The 19095-nt window shown below is 39.0% G+C and overlaps 1 protein-coding gene across 1 annotated transcript in view; it reads left to right on the top strand.

Annotated features, from left to right (window-relative positions):
• The window catches only part of LOC140647272 (sodium channel protein type 5 subunit alpha-like), a 36088-nt gene that overhangs the window by 11028 nt on the left and 5965 nt on the right, over positions 1-19095 (top strand). Inside the window, exons 10-22 of the mRNA XM_072851631.1 lie at positions 668-847; positions 1384-1789; positions 2539-2661; positions 4147-4385; positions 4729-4929; positions 5743-6096; positions 7789-8226; positions 10424-10544; positions 13365-13519; positions 14180-14353; positions 15674-15781; positions 17508-17786; positions 18413-18466. Of these exons, the coding sequence (XP_072707732.1) occupies positions 668-847; positions 1384-1789; positions 2539-2661; positions 4147-4385; positions 4729-4929; positions 5743-6096; positions 7789-8226; positions 10424-10544; positions 13365-13519; positions 14180-14353; positions 15674-15781; positions 17508-17786; positions 18413-18466 (2832 nt within the window). The remainder of the gene's footprint in view (positions 1-667; positions 848-1383; positions 1790-2538; positions 2662-4146; positions 4386-4728; positions 4930-5742; positions 6097-7788; positions 8227-10423; positions 10545-13364; positions 13520-14179; positions 14354-15673; positions 15782-17507; positions 17787-18412; positions 18467-19095) is intronic.

The raw sequence follows: 19095 nt of genomic DNA, 5'->3' as shown, positions 1-19095 counted from the left end.
TCCATCAGCTAGAAGTTTCCAAAAGAAAATGTAGTCGTTTTAAAATTTTTCTTCTATTTTATCATTGTGGACTGCTGAGCAGAGAAACATACAGTAATTCAATTCATCAACTGCATTAACAACTGAGCCAAAACCTATTGTAGTTGAATGAAAAGTCTCTTGGTAACTTAAATGGCTTAGAAGCTTCTGGAACAAAATACTCCTGTGTTTTGAAAATATTGTCCTGAATTCAGTATGGGAAGGAAAGTCAGCAACAGTGTGAATACAGTCCCAAGGATCCCTAATGAAAAGACAGAATTTTAATACTCTTTGAGCATTTATTTGTGGAAAAATATATATTCTACAGCATTGTTTTCAAACTGAGTGTTTTTATTGTAAGCAAATCTGCCACATGGAGGAATAGGAGCTATAATGTGACTATTTTGCCCCTGGCAGGCCAAATAGATGCGATCATGTAACACACTGCAAATAGCAAATTGTTCAGTGCTCCATATGTTGGGGAAATTCTCTCCTCTTTCTTTTAGCTTTATCACATATTGGAAGATTTTTAATGAGTCTTGTGAAATGCAAATTGTTCAGAGGAAATAATATAGAGCACAGAAGTGGTTCTTTCCGCTTATATTCAAAGTACCCAGCAAAAATATCCATGTTTTTGTTTTAATTTCAGTCATTGGCTATTAAAGGAATTGATATCCTGTCAATTAGCTCCTTTGAAGCCTCTTCTCTGTCTACCAAAGAAATCAAAGAAAGAAGCAATAGGAAAAAGAGAAATAAGTCCTTGGGGGTAGAAGATAATGAAGAACAACAATTCCCCAAGTCACAGTCCACAGACATTCAACGAAAGTTGGTAATCTATTGTCTGAATCTGAGATCCTTACAGCTTTTCCAATTTTAATACTAAAATAAATTGCTTGAAAGCACAAACCAAATCCTATTACAAACACTGATCACTCTTAAGTCTTTATTTTAACAACCTTTTGGGATAAGGAAGAATTATATGTAAAATTTCATTTGAAAAGGAAATATTATAAACAAAGGATGGAAGGAAAGTTATAATAACAATTAAAATACATTTTCTGTAACGCTGAGGAATAGAAAAAAGTGAATGACTATCAGAATTTAACTTCTGTGCCATCATTCTCTATTAAAAAAATCTTAATTAAAATTTAAATATAAAGCTTATTACAAAAATGGCTGCTACAGCTGGTAGGATTTTATTATCTGCCTTTTAAAATCTGAGCAAAATCCTTCCTGAAAAATCTAAATTAAATAAGAGTTTTGGACTTGGTATGGTTGATAGGAAATGTTATGAAACTCTAAATATTTATGGCTTCCCCGATTTTTCTCTATGATATTATGCCATTCTCTCTTTATTCCTTTTAGTCTTTCCTTGGCCTGGTATACGGTCCCAATGCAAATCAGGTGAAACGCAGACTTAGCCATGGCAGCGTGTTAAATTTCCAAATACCTGCTTTAGAAGTCGATTCCAGAACGGATTTTGGTGATGAGGAGACCCGCAGTGCCGGGGAACACGAAATCCAGTGTCAGTCACTGTCGGCCGCGCAGATGGGAAGACGCTTCAGCGTGCAAAGTCAAATCAGCCACAGCTCTCACCCCGCTACCCCAAATTGCGTGCAGAGCAGCAAGTGGACTAACGTGGACGACTGCAATGGGGTGATTTCGGTGATGGGAGGAGGAAGCAGCAGGGTACATAGTCTAGATCCAGTGACTTCTGAAGGAGTAATGCTTCCGCCGGTGATGGAAGACCCAGGAAAGGGTGATCTGGTAAGTCAAAGATATTATTTTAAGTATGCACTTCATATTATGGTTTCTCCATAAGGGGAAGGTTTTTCTTGTCTTAAGAGCTTCAGTGAAACGGCAAACAGTGATGTGAAATGAAGTATACCGATGTGGGAAGTTTATAAGTTGTCAGGAGAACGTGGTTTTTAATGCTCTGATGAGTTCCCAAAAAGTAGAGTTCATGGCTTCAGCATTCATGTTATAAACCCTATTTTTCTGCTACGCACAACTTGTACTAACATACTTCTGAAGGTTCCTAGTGCTGGAATTACTAGTCACCAAAGAGTCTTTTTATCTCATGCCCTGTCCAGGGAGGTCATTTTGAGCAGTACTTGTAATTTCCTTCTCCTTCACAGCACCTTTAGCATCATGCAGAAGCTTTGTCTGTAAGTTCCCCAAGTGGGTAGAGATGCTTTTCTACCAGTTTATCCCTCATATGTCTCTCATTTTCCGTGAGTATCTGGAATATTTCCTAGGCCTATTTCCCCTCATACGCTTATTTCCAAGGTTTGTGCTTGCCCTGTTGCTATTACATGCTTGCAGGATCCATTTACTGCAGCGTTATTACTGAAGAGTAGGACCTTCATTCTCAACGTCTATTACCTCTTGTAAAAAGGTACATTTATTTGGCTGTGTGTCATTGTTCCTATTAAGTTTCATAGTTACCCATCATCACATCCTACTTCATTTTATTCCTGTGGTATCTCCCTAATCATGTTTACTCCTTTAAGCAGCCAGCTGTAAATGATGAGAGCAGCACGATGCATTTGCCTTCTCATCTGTCAGTAGAGTACTTTAACGAGGCACTTCAGAGACAAAGGGCAGCAAGTGCAGTCAGCATAATTACCAGTGTCTTGGAGGGTAAGTGGTTCCTCATTATGCTTATTTCAATCCTCAGGTAATGCTAGCATGAAAGACCAAAATGTCAATACATTTCTTAAAGGTTAACAGAGATTTGTAGGTGTGTAGTTAGGAATTTTGTCGTTAATTTGGCTCTTTTTTTAAAAAAAAAGACATTATCACACAGTCTTTATGTACTGGAACACGTCCTTTGTGTATTGTAAGATCTTGTTTTGTAGGACAGACAGTGAGAGTGTATGGAGTGAGGGTGGGTGGAAGGAGTTTCTCTAACATCTGAGGTGTAGGACTGGGGCACTGTCTTCTCCTCCTGACTCTGTGATTGGTGATGTGTCACTGGCAGAGATACAGACATGCAAAATCTAACAATAAGATTATGCAAGCAAGATCAGTTGTGGCAGTTTCTGGGTTTTGAATACTTAACCTCACTATTTTATTCCTTTAGCTTACCTTTCCATGTGAACTTTTTGGGGGGTTTATTGCTGACTGTTATTATGCTGACTAATAGTTTTGTTGCAATTTCTGAAAAATTTTGGCCCAAATTATTTAGTTGTTTTCTGGACCAGGAGACCAGGATGAGGAAGACTTTTTTTTTTTAATCTTTTTTTTTTTTCATCAGCTCATCTGATCTTTGAAAAATTTTCAGGTCCCTGAAAACCAGGTTACTAATAATTCCTACTATGCTTTTATTTAACTTTAAATAAGCTCCAGTTTGTCAATGATGCAAATTCAGGACTTCAGCAGGGTGAAAAGTATTTTGGAGGATTCATTAATATTGATGGTGAAGAAAGAAAGGCTATGAGATTTATATTTGACCAACAGGATGTAAATGACAAAGCCAGAACAGCTTCTATCCCATGTTTACCTACCGAAAATGGAGAGGTGTGGCAACTTGCATCTGCTGGGAAATGGTAGGCATGGCCTCTCCAGTAGAAGTGGCCCAAGGCCAAAGTTCAGGCTCTGTGGTTTGGATTTGCCTCAACTACCATCAGAATGCCTGTGGCTGCCCTTGACTCTCTAGACTCCCTTGAGAGTCAAAGGAGACAAAGACATGTTGGGTGTAATACAGCCAATGTCCTAGACATCTACGTAAGGATAAGGTGAAAAGTGCCTTAGCTGCTGTATTGACTATCAAGAGCTTCTAGTGTGAGAGGCTGCGGCGTGGCCTCTGCATCATAAACATCCGTATTTAGGCAAAGGATTGTAGTACAAGTCTGGGTCTAAGACAAATAAAACCTGATACAAAGGTTTTTTGAAGTAAGTTCACATTAATGAATTTTGAATCCAATTTTCTCTGAATTTCATCTTCATGTTCACTAGCTGATGTAGGGACACAAATGGTAGAAAGTGCAGGGAAGCTTTGGGGCTTTGTGTGCGATGTGAGGTTTCCTTTTTCTTCTCTGGTCTTTTGAGCACTTGAAGTTGTTATTTCACCATCTTGCTCAGTGATAACTATTTAATTATAGTGGGGTTTTCTTCTGCATTTAGAACTTGAAGAATCTCAGCGGAGATGCCCGCCGTGCCTCAATGATTTTGCTTTGAAGTATCTAATTTGGGACTGTTGTCCGCTTTGGTTGAGAATCAAGAAAAAAGTGGCTGCTTTCATAAAGGATCCTTTTATTGATCTCACCATCACTGTTTGCATTGTGATGAACACTTTGTTCATGGCACTGGAGCACAATAATATGTCAGATAATTTTAAATTGATGCTTAACGTAGGCAACTTGGTAAGCAAATTCTCAGCTATGTGACATTTTATACCAAGGATTGATTGATGGGTGTTTTCACTTGAGACGTAAAGAGTAACTGTAAAAGTTAAAGATGAGTAAACTCTGCATTTATAAACTCTAAATTTCTAATACAGGCAATTCCTAGATTTTATTGATACATTTCTAACACACTCCTGAGAAGGAAGAAAACAATCCTTCCATTTTAATTGAAAGTGCATTACAAGTTCATAAAAATGGGTTTTGTTGACCTGTCCATGGATGTTATTTGTGGGAACATGATCTAAAGGTAAGATAAATTCATGGCTACTTTTAGGCTGATGCTACTGTTTCTTTGTCACAGGTTTTTACAGGAATCTTCACTGCAGAAATGATCTTAAAAATCATTGCTCTAGATCCCTATTATTATTTTCAGCAGCACTGGAATATTTTTGACAGTATAATTGTCACATTGAGTTTAATTGAGCTGAGTTTACCCAAACACAAAGGCAAGAAAGAAAGGCGAAAAGGAGGAACCCTGTCAGTTTTACGATCCTTCAGACTGGTAATGCCTCACATCTACTCAGTTGTGTAAAACATTATGTTGTGAATATAATAGAGGATACTTCTGTTATCTGCAGTTAGGATGCAGGAAATTATTATTTTTTTTAATTTTTTTTTTTTCTTCCTCTTGGCACTAGAAATAAGAAACACACTCTTAAACTCCTTCTGATGTTGGAGTCAGAGTTTAACGACATATATATTTCTTTTGAATATATTAAGAAATATTCAGAGGAAAAAATATTCCAGAGCAGACATGTTATAAAACTGTTGTCAAAAATTAAAATCTAGCACAGGAAACTTAGGAAGAAGGTGTCAGAATACAAATACAGAAAAAATAATACTTAAAAATAGACGTGAAATGATGTTAAGGTATTCATATCATATATCGTGGACTGATTGAGGCTGCTTTACCAAAACACAGACTCCTTTTATAGTAATATAGCAGCCGGTCTCCCAGCTTTGGTCCTTTGTATTGCATGTAAGTCAGGCACCATAATCTACATCAAGTGCGTTGTATGGGTACCTCCCGGTGTGGGCCAAACACTTACCAGGGACTCACGTTAGCCTGGTCCTTTACGAGACGATTAGTTTATGTTTGCAATGTTGCCCAGTTTTTAAAAAAACAAACAAAATAAACCCCCAAAACCCCAACCTGTAAATACTTTTTAAAAGGTATTAGTGTCACTGTGCCACAAATATTACATTGCTGGAGTAGTTCAGAATATCTGTAAAATGTTTTTTTGCAGGATTTGAACAGTGCAAAGACGGGTTATCTCTACCGATGTCTAACACTATGTTTCATGTTTCTACACAGCTGAGGGTCTTCAAACTGGCAAAGTCCTGGCCAACTTTAAACACTCTAATTAAAATAATTGGTAACTCCCTGGGCGCACTGAGTAATCTGACCCTCGTCCTGGCAATCATCGTTTTCATTTTTGCTATAGTTGGGGTGCAACTTTTTGGGAGAAGCTATGTGGAGAACAGCCATAAAATAACCAAAAATGGCAAGCCACGCTGGCACATGATGGACTTTTTCCACTCGTTCCTCGTCATTTTCCGAATTCTGTGTGGAGAATGGATTGAGACCATGTGGGACTGCATGGTGGTCGCTGAACAGCCACTGTGCCTTTTTGTCTTTCTGCTGGTCATGGTGATAGGAAATTTAGTGGTGAGTTTTCCAATATTTTCTTCTCTTTATCCTGGTAGATCCTTTATCCTAGAATGGTAGGATCTACTTAATTGCCATTTTGTCAACAAAAGGCAGTTTCCCTAACCACAGGTGGAAGAGTTACTTGTGTGTGTTATAGTCTGCAAAAGCCTCTTTTGCCTTTCACCTTTGAGCTGCTGTCCATATTTTCACATTTCGTGTGCTTTGCACACAGCATGACTTGACCTTTTCATGTGGCAATGTGACAAGTAATATTTTTGCAGTAAATACAACACAGGCAACTATGTTTCTTCATGTCTTGGGATTTGGAAGTAAATAACCAGTAAGGCTTATGGTTTACCTGCTTGAATTAATGGAGCTGAGTGCTTAAGTCCCTCTGTAAATCAATTTTTAATTTTTTTTTATTTTTTAAGATCTCATGCAAGTATTGAATTCTTTATCAGCAAATGACAGAATCTACACTCTTATCACTGAAATCAGGATTTTCTTTAATCATGTCTAAGTATGTTTATATGCAAGAGCTAGATCCTGCTATGGCATACCCTACACATCCTTGCACACCCGTGCTGGGGCATAAGGGGCAGGCTGCCTTGGTGGTCCTGTTCCATCACTTCTACCCGAATCACAAAAATCTTTTTTTACTAGCTTTGTTTCTCATGTCATTCTTATTATCACTCATATACCAGTCTTCCCTTAATTCTTTTCAGCGGTTTCTTAAATTAAGTTTAGGCAGTCCTTTATTGGAAATATCTGTTCTGTGGCTGAATCCCAAATCCCCGGGTTTAAAGTCCTGCCTGTTCTACACCATAATGATTGATTTCAGTGAGGAAATGCTGTGAGTGATATTCATATCGCATAATGTTAAGTGTCAAACAATTAAGTGCTTAGCCTACGCTCCTTGTTTAGGCTTTCTTATTATCAAAGGAAACAGAGAGGTATCCGAGAGTGAGATTTATTCCAACCTAAGGTCAGTAACTAAGACAGATGGGATGAATTGGTCTCTGGAGGCTTAATGTTCTCCACTAACTGTGGTCCCTGGATGACTCAGGGGTGCTATCTGCCCAGTTCTGACACAGTAAAAATCAAGATACATGGATCCCATCCCAAACTGAAACATTAGGAAAAAAATTCAATTCTCCCATTCCCTTAAAAAAGTGGGGTTTATAAATTCTTCTATTTAAACATACTCAAAAGCAGGGAGGAAACCTCACTTCGAGCTTCTCTTGATTTTGATTTTTGTGACAGTGTTGCAGATTTGATGGAATTGCTGGGCCTGAATCTGATTCTCACAGGACTTTGGACATAGCACCACAGAAGCCTGATTTAATTCTAGTTTGAAGAAGGAAGAGACATTATTAAACTGACAAGGCATAACCATAGCCTTTGTTACTACTATAACCTTTGAAAAGTTGTTTTGGCCAAATAATGCTTTTGGCATGCACAGATCTGTTTTAGCTACTATTTTAAATAACTTTTTGGGGCAAGAGGGTCATGGGAACACAGAGCTTTCTGAGAGAGAAGTTTACTCCATCATCCATAATGTGGTCAGTCATAGTCATCATTATTACCTTGTTTTGGTTTGCTCAGTAAGACTGAACTTTGATAGTATCTGTGTTCTTCAAAGTTAGAATTCAGATTTCTGAAAGCTACTCTCCTGACTTTTAATTTTATTATTATTTCAATGACCTTCAGGTTCTCAACCTTTTCATTGCACTACTGCTGAATTCCTTCAGTACCGACTGTCTTCAGACAGCAGAGGATGACGGGGAGATGAACAATCTTCGGATTGCCTTTGCTCGGATTCACAAGGGATTTCACTTTGTGAAGAGTGTTACGTGGGATATCTGTTGTGGAAAGCTCAGGCATATAAAGAAAGCACACAGGAAGAAAATTAAATTGACTGCACAGAACCCACTTGGGTTCAAGTGTGAAGAAATAAAAAATTGCAAAGAGAATTACAATAATGAATGGACTGAGAAAAATGGGGACAAATGCTCAGTTCTTGAAGATTTTATTACCAACCCCAATGTATTTGTTTGTGTCCCTATTGCTGAGGCAGAGAATACAAGTGAGGGTTTTGAAGATGATGATAAGCTGAGTACATTTACAGACATAGAATACAGCAAACAGGTAATAAATCCTTCATTTGTGTTGGAACAGTAGAATCATATATATATTGAGGGATGCATGTATGGTAGAAGACTGTCTCTAGCAGAACAGGGTGGCATATGTTGATTCATTTCCAGAGAGTTACCAAATTTTGAACTAGAACCAAAAGTATGAATGTTTAAAGCGAGGGTAAATTAACAGTTGGAGCCTTTTAAAAATCAAGATTCTTTCATGATCTTAAAATAAAGACCATAAATTGTTGGGTTTGCTGTAGGGATTCCAGCTGACACATTGTGGTACACATGGGTAATTACATAGCCCGTAGATTGTCCATAGAAAATTGTGGCAGCCCTTTGTGAACTTGGAATTTATTATGTAAAAAATTATGTAAATATCGCCAACTATTTTGGCATTATTTACATGAGAGAGGGGAAAAAAGTATGTTCTGCCTAAAGAACATTATCATGGACTCAGAATATGAATTTATAGCTCTGGTCCATTCTTTGTGTTTGTCCTTGCTGTGTGTAGTATATAGTAATTATTAGAACAATGTAGGGGTAGCTCTATTAAGGTCATGTTTCTTATATGATAGTATATATTATCCTATTCAATTGTTTTCTATGAATGTTTCAGTTCTATTTTAACCACAAGATTGCCATTCTGGTCTCAAGATTTCCCACCTTAAGTTTCCATCTCAATCCCTATGCAAAAATTCTCACTTACCTTTTGGGTCGTTCACAGAAATACTAATTCTTTAGTTTGCTGCATGTCCGTTGGGTAAAATTTCCCTTTCTCTATCCTTAGGTAAAACCAGAGACTCAAAATGATCGTATCTTATGACTTTTCTCTGGAGAGCCCCACTTAAAATGAAATGCATATCTTATCTTTCTTTCCCTTCCAATTTGTCCACTCCCTGAAAAGGGGAAAGAAACCCCCTCTAATCTGCAGATTATTTTCAGGATGAAAATCACCTGAGGCAAAGGGGAGAAAGAGGGAAAAATTCAGGCAGCTGGAGTAAAGGATCGGTATTTTCCTCTGAAGAATTCAGTGCGCTTTACCTAGGAAAGGATAGGAAGGTTGAACTGTCATCGCCAGAACAAAAAGAGGTAAACTTTTTTTTTTTCTATGGCATTGACTTTCCAATACTGGTCAAGCACAGGTACGTTTCTGTTCAAGGATTTGCTGGAGTGGAGTTTACGGGCAGCAGCAGCTCTGAGCTCGCAGTAGCTGCTCTGGCTGGTTAATGACGGAGCTGGAATTCTGTAAATGAAATCGAAGCTGTGCTGGCTTTCTAGGTATTGATTTCTAAGAAAAATGTCTGTATAGGAAAGAGAGTGTTTAGAAATGGAAAAACTACAAAATAATTTGATTCAAATAAATAATTTACAAAATTCTCTCTGCTACTTTCCATTTATTGAAATCTGAGTCCACAAAAAAAGGAGAGGAAGAAAAAAAAGAAAAGGCATTAAAAGAGAGAGATGCTTCCAAGTAGGAAATTCCAGCATGTCTGCCCGTGTCCTAAGTATTCAGTTTCAAGAAATGTAATACTTTAAATGAGCTTCTCACTATGACATTAAAGATAGTAGTTATTAATTAAAAATATTTTTAGAATAATTTTGAATAAATGATATATTAAAAAAGTAACAAAGCACTGCACAAACATAAAAGAACAAAAACATAGAGTAAGTAATTTGTAATAAACTGCTGACTCATCATACGTTATATATGGTGTGATGGGATAGCGAAAAGCTTTGTAACTGGAGAATATATGATACGATTCCAATTTCTACTTCATAAATACTGTCATGGGTGTTTCAGTTCTTGATACAATACCAGATAAATATATCTGGTTCTCCTGTCTGAATGTATTTTCCTATGATTTCATGGTTTTAACCCAAGTAGTTTATCTTGCTTTGAGGACTACATATACTGATAAGCAATTTAAAAGCTCTTCAATTTACCAGCTTATTAGGCAGTTAAATCTGGTTCATGTAGATAGATATTGTAATTATATAGCTTTGGCCCCTATTTGAATGCATCTGTTGGTACTTCTAAACTCACATACTCTTAAAATCACAAAGTTTGTTCCATCACCAACACTACTTGAAATATTAGTACATAGCCAAGTTTTAATTTTAAATGTTATTTGTTCATGGATGAACTTACTCATTTGGAGAATGTAGAAAGAATCAATACCTGATCTTATTTTGCTCGGTAGTTTGGCAGTGTCAGCTCTTCTGAAGGCAGCACAGTGGATCTGACAAATCCTGAAGATCTTTTGAGGCAAATTCCAGAGTTTGCTGAAGACTTCAAGACTCCAGAAAAATGTTTTCCAGAAGGTAAGGCTTTCATAGTTTCACTGCTGGGAAGTGAGCAGAGTCAAAACCAGACTTGTTTCTCTAGTGATGCTGAGCCAATAGGATGAGATTATTTTCAGTTAATTTTAGTTATCTGGAAATCAGATAAATAGTCCAAATCATTGCCTCTGTCTAGTCAAGAGAGAGATCATGGCACCTGAAAAATAAACCCCCTTACCTTTAAAGCCAATTGCTTCTAACGGGGACCTGGGCAATGGCATAGAACCCAACCCCAAAAGATGAGATTATTATAGTGAAGTGAGATGAATTTCACTCTGTTGGACAGCATTCAAGTCACTTTTGGGGATTAACATAAGAGAAATGTATGGAATCAGATCTCACCTGACAATGGTCACTGGAACAAGGCACTTGGCACATCAGATTTGTTAATACTTTGCAACAGTGTAAATGTTTATGCCTTGAATAGCATTTAAAGAACAATCTCTGTAACAAATAAAGGAGTGAAATAAACAGAGAGAAACTGCTAGGATGAAGCTGAATTTCTATCGGGTGATAATCTGGGAATCCCTTCTCAAATCATTGTACAACATCTAGCCTTACAAGTAGTTACAGGATGCGTTGAGTACTTTTATGAATAATTCCTACCCAAACATGTGTAACAACATGTGGTTTTCATAAGATGCAAAGAAATAGCTCTTGAGATTTTTCTCAAATAACTGTCACTACTGACAGCTGGGGTAATCACTGCACTCTCAGTATTAGTTGTGAGAGAACAAACTACATCAAATGAATTTATAGGCTCGTTTCTTCCAAGTGTGTTATGTTAAATGAATTATAACTGTGGCAAAATTCTTCCTGGTGCTCCAACTTGCTCTCTGCTTACCCAGTCAGCCTGGCTGACCACCACCACTTCTACCCATTCCCCAAGTTTTCTTTGATTCAGTTGTTTTCTGCCAATTCAACCTTCCCTGTATTGCAAAATGAACAGGAGGGACTTCTCCAGCTTGCATACGTGGAGCCGAGCAGCAGGTCCCACAGCTCTCAGCTTGCTTTCCTCCTCCTCCTCCAAAACCAGATCCTTTCTCTCATCACTGCCTTCCCATTCAAGCACCGCTTCCTGGATATTTTATCTGATGAGAACATGGATAAATCAAATCTGGCTATAATTACTTCCATCCCCTCCTTGCCTTGTTCTGCAGAGCTGGCCTTTTTCTTTTTTTTCTGTGCCCTTTTTGGGTCAATGAAATTTCTAATGCAGTTTTAGGACTGAATCAATAACAGTGAAGCATGAAGAAATTATTCGAAGCTAGAGAGGTGTTGTGCCTGAATACAAAGTATTGTCTGTGTAGTAATAATATATATTTTTACTGTTATGTTATATATCACAAGTCCTGAGAGAGATCCACTGTACCTACATTGCAGTTTGCTTTCTCCAGAACAAAACCACAATTATTACATTAATAATATAAATGTCAGATTTCTGACCTACAGGTTTTTTTCAAAACTACTTTATCAATGGCATTTTTTGCCAGTACAGCCGTTAGAACAAAAGAAATAAAGAATTTTCTTTCCCTGCTCCAGAAAAGAAATGTGAAATGTCTTGTTTTGTGCTCTGTAGTCCTAGGCTGGAGTGCGCCTGCTGTGGACAAACCATTAGAGAGCTCAACTGAAGGTGCAGCAAATCTGTGCCTAAGATTTCTGAACAAAAAAAGTTCCTATCTTGTGCAAGTGCCATTCCCTGCCGCATCGCAAATCCCAGATCCACGTTACTGGGGGCACTGGCATTACTGAAAGAAAGATGATCAGAGTTTTTTGCATATATTATATCCTATTTTATATATAAATAATATATACATGGTATTATATCACATGTGTATAAGGTATCATATATATATGACACATACATTATTTTTTTCATGCTTAGAAATGACAGAAGCCTTCTGACTGATATTTTTTGCTGTAATGAGAAGATGAATTAGCATAGAGCACAGAGCAAGGAAAATGTTAGCCAAAGTGAGTTAATTCTTGGCAAAATTAATAAGTAATCAAACCCAGGATTTTGTAATGGGGCGGTCAGGAAACGTTAGGTGGCCCTGGCGTCATTGCCTGTTATAAGAAGTAATTTGCTGAGCTTGAAAGGAGATGTCTCCTTTTATGGAGCCTAGATGTCAGCTAGAATATGATATATTCTTGCAGGTTATATGATATAAAATCAGTCACTCCATACATTCAGAAGCAAATAAATAAATGAATAGACCTTGCAAAGCAGGGTATAATGCTGCAATATTGAAGACAACTGTTTACCTTCTCTGTCTCCAAGCCTTTTCATAGAATCATAGAATTGTTTAGGTTGGAAAAGACCTTTAAGATCATCATGTCCAGCTGTTAACCTAACACTGCCAAGTCCACCACTGAACCGTGTCCCTAAGCACCACATCTACATGTCTTTACATTCCGGGGTATCTTGTCCCTGCTTTCCAAACAGTGTGCAGAAACTGAGAAAGGCTTTTGTAACATCAAAACTCTTCCCATGGCCCTGAATTTTTGTGTGCCCAAACAGCAGGTCACTGAAAGCATGTCCGGTGTCTCAGGAATATCTTGAAAAATGGAAAGATGTCTAAAGGGGCTCCACCTACTTTATATGTATATAAATAGGAGTTACAAGGGAAACAAAATGAGATGTTTCCTTTTTTTTTTTCCCATGGCAAAACATGAAAAAGACCCAACAATGATGCAGTTCAGGTGACCATGGACTTTCTCCTGCTGCAAGAATTTTCTTGAGCAACCCTTCACATGCATGTACGTTCGTTACATACATTCATTGCTGTCTCTCACTTTCAGGTTGTGTTCGATACTTTCGTTGTTATGTGGGTAGTGCCAAAAAGTTTGGAGGAGAAACATGGTGGAATCTGAGAAAAACCTGCTACCAGATTGTTGAACACTCCTGGTTTGAATCCTTTATTATATTCATGATTCTTCTGAGCAGTGGAGCCCTGGTTAGTGTAGTACAATTTCATTTATTTATTTAGAAGCATTTTTAGCTTTAATTTGCACCCAGAGAAGTTGTTTTTAGCAGAAAACAGTGAATATCTTTGAACTCATCAGGAGAAAAAAGAAGAGGCTTCACATAGCAGTCATTTATTCACTGTTGCAATTACTGCAAATTTATTATTCATATTAATAAAAATTATGAGAGAGTGAACAATGCTAAAAATATATAATACTCAGAAGCTGTTTCTATTCTGGCTGTATACTGGATTTTTCTGTCTTTCTCTGGAAGTTATTTCACAGTTGTGAAATTTTTTTTAATGTCATTAAAACAAATAAATTACTCTAGTACTTGGAAAAAATAGTACTTGGTTCTCTTGAAAATATATTTTTAGAAATTCATTTCAAGAAGTTTATACTTTCCTCCTAGGTTCCCAGCGCATATGATGTGTGTGTCCACAGGGGTGTACTAGATAGACAGAGAAAAAGAAAGAGAAGGGACAGAGAAAATTACAAGTTTATCAGCTGACATAGATTTGAGTAAAAGATGGGGTTTAGACCTGTGTAAAACACACGTTGAATGACAAAGGGGCCTTAATGATGCTAGACTTTCATTTTATAAAACTCATCTCTGACTTTTGCCATTTATCTGTACATTATGATTTCAGGCATTTGAAGACATCCATATAAATGAGAGAAAAAGCATTAAAATTATGTTGGCATTTCTTGACAAAATGTTCACTTTCATCTTTGTTCTGGAGATGCTCTTGAAATGGGTGGCTTATGGCTTCAAGAAGTATTTCACCAATGCCTGGTGTTGGCTGGACTTCCTTATTGTAGACGTAAGTTAATGCATTGGGTTTGCGTGTCAAGGTTTTGGTAGCGGGGGGGCTACAGGGGTGGCTTCTGTGAGAAGCTGCTAGAAGCTTCCCCTGTGTCCAATAGAGCCAATGCCAGCTGGCTCCAAGACAGCCCCACCGCTGGCCAAGGCCGAGCCCATCAGTGACGGTGGTAGCACCTCCGGGATAACATATTTAAGAAGCACGGGGAAAAACTGCACAACCACAGCCAGAGGGAGGAATGAGAATATGTGAGAGACACAGCTCTGCAGACACCCAGGTCAGTGAAGAAGGAGGGGGAGGAGGTGCTCCAGGCGCCGGAGCAGAGACTCCCCTGCAGCCCATGGTGAAGACCATGGTGAGGCAGGCTGTCCCCCTGCAACCCGTGGAGGTTAATGGCGGAGCAGATACCCACCTGCAGCCGTGGAGGACCCCATACCAGACCAGGTGGATGCGTGAAGGAGACTGTGACCCCGTGGGAAGCCCGTGCTGGAGCAGGCTCCTGGCAGGACATCTGGCCCTGTAGGGGACCCACGCTGGAGCAGTCTGTTCCTGAAGGACTGCACCCTGTGGAAGGGACCCATGCTGGAGCAGTTCACGAAGAACTGCAGCCCGTGGGAAGGACTCACATTGGAGAAGTTCATAGACAACTGTCTCCTATGGGAGGGACCCCACGCTGGAGCAGGGGAAGAGTGTGAGGAGTCCTCCCCTGAGGAGGAAGGAGCGGCAGAGACAACGTGTGATGAACTGACCGCAACCCCCATTCCCCATCCCCCTGTGCTGCTGGAGGGGAGGAGGTGGAGAACTTGGGAGTGAAGTTAAGCCCAGGAAGAAGGGAGGGGTGGGGGAAAGTGTTTTAAGATTTGGTGTTATTTCTCATTATCCTACTCTGATTTGATTGGTAATAAATCAAACTAATTTCCTGAAGTCAAGTCTGTTTTGCCCGTGACAGTAATTGGTGAGTGATCTCCCTGTCCTTATCTCGACCCACGAGCCTTTCGTTACATTTTCTCCCCCCTCTCCAGCTGAGGACGGGAGTGGTAGAGCAGCTTTGGTGGGCACCTGGCATCCAGCCAGGGTCAACCCACCACAGTTTTGCCTTTGGCATTTCTACGCAGGTCCTGATGCAGGATGCAGTAGCAGAATCACTGACTATTTTCTGGATGCGAAGCTAAGAGAGTACTCTTACCTCCTTTAACGATGGTTTCAGGATATTGCACTCTGGGCACTGAAAATATGGGGAGATTTTCTTTTTTTTTAAACAGAAATAAGGGAAACAGATACCAGGACATTGCTAATACTTTCTTTTGTCTTCCCATTCAGGTGTCTTTAATAAACCTCTTTGGCAGTTCATTTGGCCATGTGAAATCTCTTAGGACTCTCCGAGCTCTGAGACCCTTAAGAGCATTGTCACGATTTGAAGGGATGAGGGTAAGACTGAATACAAATTAAAGCCTGTCAGTACTAATAAGCACATAACAGGTTCATAACTCATGACTGTGTCTTTATGAAGTTCACGTGTCTACCCCAGGTTGAGTTTAGGACCTATAAAATGAATTTTTTTGTTTCCTTTAGAAGGCACCTTTGCTGCGCTCCTGGGTGCTTGGCTGCTCCTTATAGACTTTCCTTGAGTGATCGATCGTAAGTGCCATTGAAACTAAAGCTAGACTAGGCAGAACTTTGTTCCATTGCTGCTCAGTCATTCTTGTGTTCCTGTCTTGCTGAGATAGTCAAAAATAAAATAGAAAATAAGAACTGTGAGCACAATTCTCATTTTTGAAGTCTGATGGCAAGCTAATTCAGAGGAAAGAATCACCTCCGTTCTGCAAGTTTTTACTGGATTCATTTACAAAAACTTTAGACTATTAAGAGGTACTTTGCTCAAATGTTTGTTCCAAATAGACTTATTCTTTCAAAAAGCAGGAGTGTTTGTCTGTAGAATATTTGCTGCCTGTTTCCATCAAAGGAGCACCTGGTACCATGTGATGCTGCTGGACATTAATTACATTTAATTACAAATTACCATTTTGCAAATGCAGAGAAAGATTCCCTCAGCCATGTGCAAAACACATCCGTACACTGCAGTGTGAAAGTGTGATAACCACAATAGTATTTGGGCAAAAGTCTGGTCTACGGAATATACTCTGTCATGTGAAAACGGATGATAGAAATACATATAGCATCACTGTCACACCTTTACATGGGAACGCGGCTTCAATGCAGCTGAGATGATATAGATTGCTTTTGGATATCTTCTGGAAGTGAGACTGAAAGCTCTCTGATTGAAATCTTGTCACTGTGAAGGCAGAGAGAAATTGCATTAAATTAATTAACAGAATGTATCAAAATTTCCATTTCTGGAGTCAATTTTGAAACAGGTACCATCATACTTTCTGTCTTGCTATGCAGAATGTATGTGACTTGGTGTCTAAAAACCTTCACAAAGCTTTTTCATTTTTCTTCTGGTCCCTCAAGTTGTTCTTTGCTACCTGACTGCTGAGTTCATTGCCTTCACTGTCAAACTCAAAGATACAGTCTCATTGTTTCCTTACACTGCCCCATTTTATGAAGCAATCTGTTATGTCTTAGCATGTGCTTAAAACCTACATGGACATTTTCTGTGATTATACAGCACCTAGCACAGGAAAAGTGTCTAGCTCATGGTTATAGACCCCAAACGCAATCATCATCCACTAAAAATAATAGATCTAGCAAAATACTAGTGAGAGTTATTACTGGTGCTTTTAAAAACTACTTTCTACAGTCTTAATAATACAGTCCTCTGCACTAGTACTTATGGATGAATACTTCAAAAATTTTATGTTATAAAATTTTAAAACAAACAAACAAACGAAACATCCCCCACTCCAAAACCAAGGGAAAGTCATCAAAAGAGGATGGACTCACACTGTAGTATACTTATGTGGTAGTGGCTCACAGCAGCCCAAAAAGTATCAACTATTCCCTTGAAAGCCTAAGAGATACTATGGACCTTTGAATCTTTGTTCAAGGTACCCATGCCAGCTGTGACTTGTATTTACATGGAAAACATTACGTTTCTGTTTGCTGAGATGCCTAAGTGACTGCTTATTGCACTGAGCAAATACTTGAGCCCATCTTTGTTTAAGTGTATTTTTCCTCTCCCATTTCATCCAAGGTGGTGGTCAATGCCCTCGTGGGAGCCATCCCTTCCATCATGAATGTTCTGCTCGTCTGCCTCATCTTCTGGCTCATCTTTAGCATCATGGGAGTGAACCTCTTTGCTGGGAAGTTTGGGAAATGTGTCAATCTGACAGAAGAAGATTCCGAATTAAATAGTTCTATCAATGACATAACAGACTGTAGAAAGTATAATAACACAGGAAAAATATACTGGGTCAATGTTAAAGTCAACTTTGATAATGTTGGCTCTGGCTACCTGGCTCTTCTTCAGGTGGTAAGTGCTGCTTGCCTTCACTAGCCAGCACCATGCCAGATGGGCTTGCTCTCCAGTCAACTCCTAACTCATCTCTGTGGGTGATGGAAAAGAGTGGTATCATACAGCTTGCTCTTCCCTTGTAGCTGGCTGTTCAAACACCAGTTCTGTTCATACACACAAATGGGAAAAGGGGGACAAATTAGACCCTGCTGTGATTTTCCAGGTGATAAAGTAAGCATCTGGTAGACAAGTGCTGTTTCAGCTTCCAGCAGGTTCATGAGCCTGAGAACTGGAGTCAATCTCAGAAGGAAATCTGGGGCAATTGCTGACCTAATCTGCCAAAATACAGACTTGTTCAGCCATGAGGGTTGTAAGGCCTTTAGTAGACCATGCTAATGAAGGTTTGCTCTGTCAGCATCCTAGGACAACGTGCTCTGTCCCACCCTAGCAAGGTTTCACATCCTGATAAGGCTGAGAATGCCACACATACAGCAGGGGCAAGTGTCCCTAAAGCCAGAGCTTGGTGCTTTGTGTGTCACCATACCAAAGGCTCTTACTCCAGCCAGAGTCATTCAGATATTGCAAATTGTGTGAAGACTTTTACCCTGAAAGTTCAACACATTTTCCATAATCTCTCATTCTAGGCAACATTTAAAGGTTGGATGGACATCATGTATGCTGCAGTAGATTCACGAGAGGTCGGTTACTATATTCAAGCTATATTTTTTGTTAATGCTACTGCTTTCTGCAAGTGTTATGATTTTTGCACCTTTACATCTGCTGTTTGTCTGTGCTAAATCTTTCCAGTAATTATTTTTATCAGCTGATGTAAACATTTCATCTGCGAATGACTCATAGTATCCTAAAGCTAATCTGTTGTAATGGGGAGAGGGATTCAACTCCAGATCCACCCACCTAAATGCAGTTATGTGTAGTGTAAGGTCTCCATGTGAGTTTCACCTCCAAATGCCGTCTATGGCTAATGGAGATCTAGTCAATATGCTCAGAGGGATCTATGGAGCATTTCAGCTCACCCTGGATACCTATATTGTTCAGCTGAGCATCTCCTTATACTACATTGACTCTACTAATAACTGCATGTCCACCGGCTAGCAGGAGAATTGAGAGTTCCCACCCACATGGAGGCACCTACCTTCACGCATCTTCTTTAACAAAATTCAAGCTTGGAGTAAACCTGAATGTTTTACAGCAACATAGTTTAAAGTTCACTTCGAAACATAAAACCAAACGTAATCAAGAATCGAGCTATTGTGGCTAAGCAACCATTTAAAATACATTGTCAGGCATCACTAGTACTGGTTTGCCT

Source organism: Ciconia boyciana, chromosome 2 (genome assembly GCF_034638445.1).
Source record: "Ciconia boyciana chromosome 2, ASM3463844v1, whole genome shotgun sequence".
In the NCBI taxonomy this organism is placed as follows: domain Eukaryota; kingdom Metazoa; phylum Chordata; class Aves; order Ciconiiformes; family Ciconiidae; genus Ciconia; species Ciconia boyciana.
This window is presented reverse-complemented; position numbering and strand designations above follow the sequence as displayed.